The sequence below is a fragment of the Aptenodytes forsteri genome, unplaced genomic scaffold, assembly GCF_000699145.1.
Source record: "Aptenodytes forsteri isolate BGI_AS27 unplaced genomic scaffold, ASM69914v1 Scaffold194, whole genome shotgun sequence".
NCBI lineage: Eukaryota > Metazoa > Chordata > Aves > Sphenisciformes > Spheniscidae > Aptenodytes > Aptenodytes forsteri.
Window position 1 is genome coordinate 680315 of NW_008795243.1, and position 5056 is coordinate 685370.

General features: G+C 42.0%; 1 protein-coding gene across 1 annotated transcript in view; it reads right to left on the reverse strand.

The window, feature by feature from the left end:
- SRD5A1 (steroid 5 alpha-reductase 1) overlaps positions 1-5055 on the reverse strand; it is a gene marked incomplete at its 5' end in the record, with an annotated part of 24914 nt that extends 19859 nt beyond the window's left edge. Inside the window, 2 exons of the mRNA XM_009278714.2 lie at positions 2677-2843; positions 4967-5055. Of these exons, the coding sequence (XP_009276989.1) occupies positions 2677-2843; positions 4967-5055 (256 nt within the window). The remainder of the gene's footprint in view (positions 1-2676; positions 2844-4966) is intronic.
- Position 5056: the final 1 nt, after the last annotated feature.

The window sequence follows — 5056 nt, forward strand, 5'->3', positions numbered from 1 at the left end:
TCCTTCCCACCGGCAGGCAGGTGTTCAGCCATCTCCAGGAAAGCAGGGCTCCATCATGCGTAATGGTTACTTGGGAAGACAAACGCCATCACTCCAAATGTCCCCCTCTTCCTTCTTCTTCCCCCAGCTTTATATGCTGAGCATGACGTCACATGGTATGGAATGTCCCTTGGGCCAGTTTGGGTCAGCTGTCCTGGCTGTGCCCCCTCCCAGCTTCTTGTGCACCTCCAGCCTTCTCAGTCAGTAGAGCACGGAAAACTAAGAAGTCCTTGGCTAGTGTAAGCACTACCTAGCAACAACTAAAACATCGGTGCATTATCAACTTTGTTCTCATCCTAAATCCAAAACACAGCACTGTACCAGCTACTAGGAAGGAAATTAACTCTATCCCTGCCGAAACCAGGACATTATTAAACCTTGTTTGGCTGCTACTTGTGGACACTCTCCCATTTCTCTTCCACATGTAACTTCATATAGACTGAAGAAATATCTTGCTAGCCCTCAGCAAATATGCTTTCTTGCTATTGTTATTTTCTGATCTTCTACTCAATTATTTTTTAGTCATTTTAAACAGAAGCTTAAAGACACTGCCAGATGTTTTTGAAGAACTAGAACATAATAGTCCGGTTGTTCAGAGAGTATCCAGTGTACAAATGCAGAAGTGCTGTATTGAGTTGACCAAAGCTACAAGCATAAACTGCAGATATTTGGAGGTACCTATCTGGGATGAATACCAAATAGCAATTTTAAATATCCACTATGTTCCAATTATGTTGATGTGCACAACAAAACAAAAACAAAAAAGCCCAAAAGATATTCTAGTTACAGGAATAAAAGAAACACGAATTCTTAGGTTTGGCTGTTTCATAGCCATGCCAAACTTCATCTAAAGATTTATTGTCATAACAGTCTCAAAAAAGCCAGCAAGTGACACTATTAAAATAGTTGCTACATATACCAGGAATCTTCACTTTCTTAGTTTTCAGGATAACTTTTTAAAGCAATATTTTGACTTAGAATAGTCATGAAAGCAACACTTTGCTTATGATTCGCAGTACTGGAAATAAATACATATAAGCAGACATTCTAAACTGGTATTTGAAGAAAAAAAACCACCAAAATAAAAAAACAAACCCAAGCCAAACTAATTCATACACAAAAGTATTCATATTTGAATGCAGATGGACCTAACTATTATCATTTATACATTCACATCTTTCAGAAATCCTTGAAACTCAAAAAACCCCAAGGAAACCTGAGCAACAGTCTTAATAGCTTAATTTTTTTTTAAGATCTTTCAGTGGAAGAATTGATTTATGGCTCCTGACTCATGATTTCTTTACAGCACTGTATTGAGATATCTTTTGATTAAGGTACTAAACTAGGACACTGGAAACAAAGTCTGCATTGCCTCAGTTTTGATCAACAGGTGTTTTAATCAGTTTTTTGTTGGATCCAAGTTTAAGACAACTGGAATTGCAAAAGTACCAAGAGAATTTCAAGTATATCCAAGTGCCTAGCACCCACTGAAGTCATTCCCTTGTACCTCAATTTCTCCATTTTTAGAGCACAAGCAGTACTGCCTCCTAATCTTGACAAGAGAATATATTTTGATTTAAATTTCTTCAATCATATAGTCATGACAGCATTTAGCACAGTGGTCCTCTATTGTCATCCGCAATAACACTGCAATAAAGAAAAACTTCTTACTCTTGCTGTACAAGGCTTGAGAAATCTGGGAGAAACACTAACTTGCTCTGGCTTCAGAATAACAAGAACAGCACAGATCAAGGATCCACACTGCCCAGTATTCTGCCTTTGACTGACAAGGCAAAATATTCTGGTTTATCAAAAACATCTTTCTGTAAATTTTTCCTTGGAAAATGATACTATGTTTTTGACAGTAGGCAAAAGTAGATGCCTAGGAAACAAAAAATAGGGCAAAGACAATACTTTGTCACTAAACATCTTAGCCTTTTAATCATATACATGGCTCCAAGTATAACTGTAACCCCACTTCCTGAGAGGAGCGAATGATCAACCCCTCCACCCCCTTCCTTGTGGGCCAGTTTTGTTCTTTGACAAAGCCCACTCTTATTCCGAGGGTGGATGGGTCGGTGCACGTGTGTGCACACACATGCGGTGTGCACACATGTGTAAATATCCTAACACCAAGGACTTTTGGCATTAGAAGTGATATCTTGCTATTTAGCAGCTTCCCTTACTGGATTTTTTACTCCATGAATTTGTTCACTTCTGTTTGACCGCATACAAACCTTTAGTACCTACGACATCAAGAAACGAGGGATTTCAGTTTAATCTACATGTTATGTGGAAGACCTGCTTTGTCTGTTCTAAACCTGTATGCTGCTGGTTCCATTTAAGGCCTCAAGTTCCTATATTGAAAAAAAATACATGACTTGTATTTACTTCGGTGTTAAAGAACAAAGATGACAGTCAGCTCATCGAGCACTGACATTGTGGGAAGAAGTGTCAGTTCACAGTTCTAAAATAAAAAAAGGTTAAAAGGCTTCCAGCTACAGCAAACAAGACAATTAACTATGAGAAAAGTTATAAAATGGGATTGAAGATACTATAAAATTATAATAAAAAATAAAAAGCTGTGAAGACAAAGGAAAACTACACCTAAAGTTCCCATAACATGTTTTAACTCACCTGTAATGAAACATGGATCTTTTAACCATCCTGAAGGGTATTTTGCATAGTTGCTTAAGCTTCGGCCTTGCAAGTATCCATTGTAAACACAGAACAGAAGCGCTAGCACAAAAGTGAAAAATGGTGTTGGTTTTCCTTCCCTGATCAGAAGAGGAAATATGAGTGCCCTATAGTGAACAAGGAAACAAATTGTTGCATTATCAAACAGAAAAGATACTTTTGATGTCCAAAACTGCAATCCATAGTCCATATTATCCTGCTTTTCACATTCTCAGCGGAGTCTTTGATCCCAGTTCAGAAGGATAGTTACACTTGCTTTAACACCTAAACATTAATTCTGTTGCCTAATCGGAATTACAAGATCAGTCCTCTCTCCCTTTCTGACAGAATTTTTGAATTTTGTATCCAAGGCAATTACTTTGACAGAGCAGTGAAGGCAACTGATGTTAAACACAGTGTATTTTTGACCTCCTTTGTTCCTAAATCCTCAGTGGTATCATCAAGCCTTCTGAAACGAGCCAGGTTTCACAGTCTCTACACCAAACCCACCAGCACTTCCAGGGAGGAAAGTCAATCCCCTTAAAATTAACCTAACTGAGCTCAGTTTCCTCCTTGCCCTAAAAGTCACTTAAAAACATTAATTGCTTTGCCTTGACAATCTTGGTCTACCCTATGACACCTGTTAAAGACATGACAAATCCACAACTGCCATCCCATTTGGGAAAGGAATCTTGATTGCTTTTCCCAAGGGATTATGTGAGCAAACAAACAAGCTCCAAACAAGAAAAACAGGTGAATGTTTCTGTGCTCTGCCCCATGTAACTAGCCAGCTCCCTATCACCTATCGATTTAATTACAATAGGTCATGATACAGGAGCAGGATTATTGAAGCCTGAGTGTTCTTCACGTGTTTTCCAGCTACCTGGGGGACCACTGCTTCAAAGGAGCCTTTCCAGAGGATGCAAAGCCGTAACAGCTTTCAAGAAAGTGTAACAAATTCATTAGTATGGTTATTTAAAGCCAGCTACATTACAACAAATGGAATTGGACAACAGAGGTCTCTTCCAGTCTACATTCACCTACAGAACAGTCCCTCAGTCCGGCAATAGCAATAAACAACTGGAAAAAAGAAACTGCAGTACGGCTCAGCTTTCTGTAGAAAGCCTTGCCTTGCGTTTCTAGCTTTTCCCAGACATCGAGGATGAGTTAAGATCCCATGCCAAAGCTAACCTCTTTACTCTTAAAAATGGAAAAAGAGAGAGTAAAGACACACTCCTGGGTTTGCAAAGCCAGTCAGCCACCAGGCCAACCATACGTTGCATCCCTCTCGACCGCGAGGACGTGGAATGCTTTTGGGTCAAAAGCAACAGCCTCTTGCGATAAGCACTGGCAAACAGCCACACACTCTGCTTAAAATCAGCCTGACAAATCTATCTCTGCTGTATTAGTATGGTGGCAAAGTTACTTGTGGAGCGTTACCAGTAACTATTGTCAATGACTTGAAGGGAACAGCAAAATCTTATCTGAGCTCCAGCTAAGCTGCCTTCTCCCGAGCAGTTATACAAAACAACCAAATACCGTTGACTACGTGGCAACATGGGGCACCCGGCCTCAGCTTTGCTGCATTTTAACGAATCATTGAATATCCTGAGCTGGAAGGGACCCGCAACCAGTCCAACTCCTGAAAGGAACGCTATGTCAGAAGATATAATTGGAAAATAGCTACTGTTTCACAGTATTAAAGTTACATTATATCAGCATCCAGAGCTGAACTTCCCCTGTTGGAACACCGTCCTTAAGACCACCTGGTCCAGTCATCGCTTAAACGGGGGTCATCACAAGAGCTACAGCTGTCGCGTACAGATGACACGGCACACTGAGGGAGCACCCAACACTCCATTTTTATGCCATTTCCAAAAGGCGCCGTAGCACTCCACTGCACACCACACTGCAGCAAAACAAAGCAGGAAGCACCGCACCGCCACAATTACTTGCTCAGCTCATGCAAAAGCATAGAATAACTTAATGTAGAGAAGCAGAAAATACTTTAGAGATTATTAGAGTAAATAGTTACAGTTACTGAACAGCAGAACCTCAGTCCCTGCAGCCGGATAACGGCAGTCAGGCGCTTCTATCAAGATTGACCCCCAACCGCCACAGACCTGCGCTCCTCCTGCCATCAGCCACCCCCCCGCTTTTCGGGCAAGCCCGAGCGGGAGCACCCGAAGGGAGGCGCCCAGCCGAGCGCTCCAGCGCAGGAGCCCCCCCCGCCCCGGCCGAAGGGCCGCACCTGTGCGCGTAGTGCACGACGAAGCAGCCCAGCAGCAGGAGGTTGGGCCAGGCGGCGGCGGCCGCCCCGCCGCAGGCGCGCAGCCCGAGC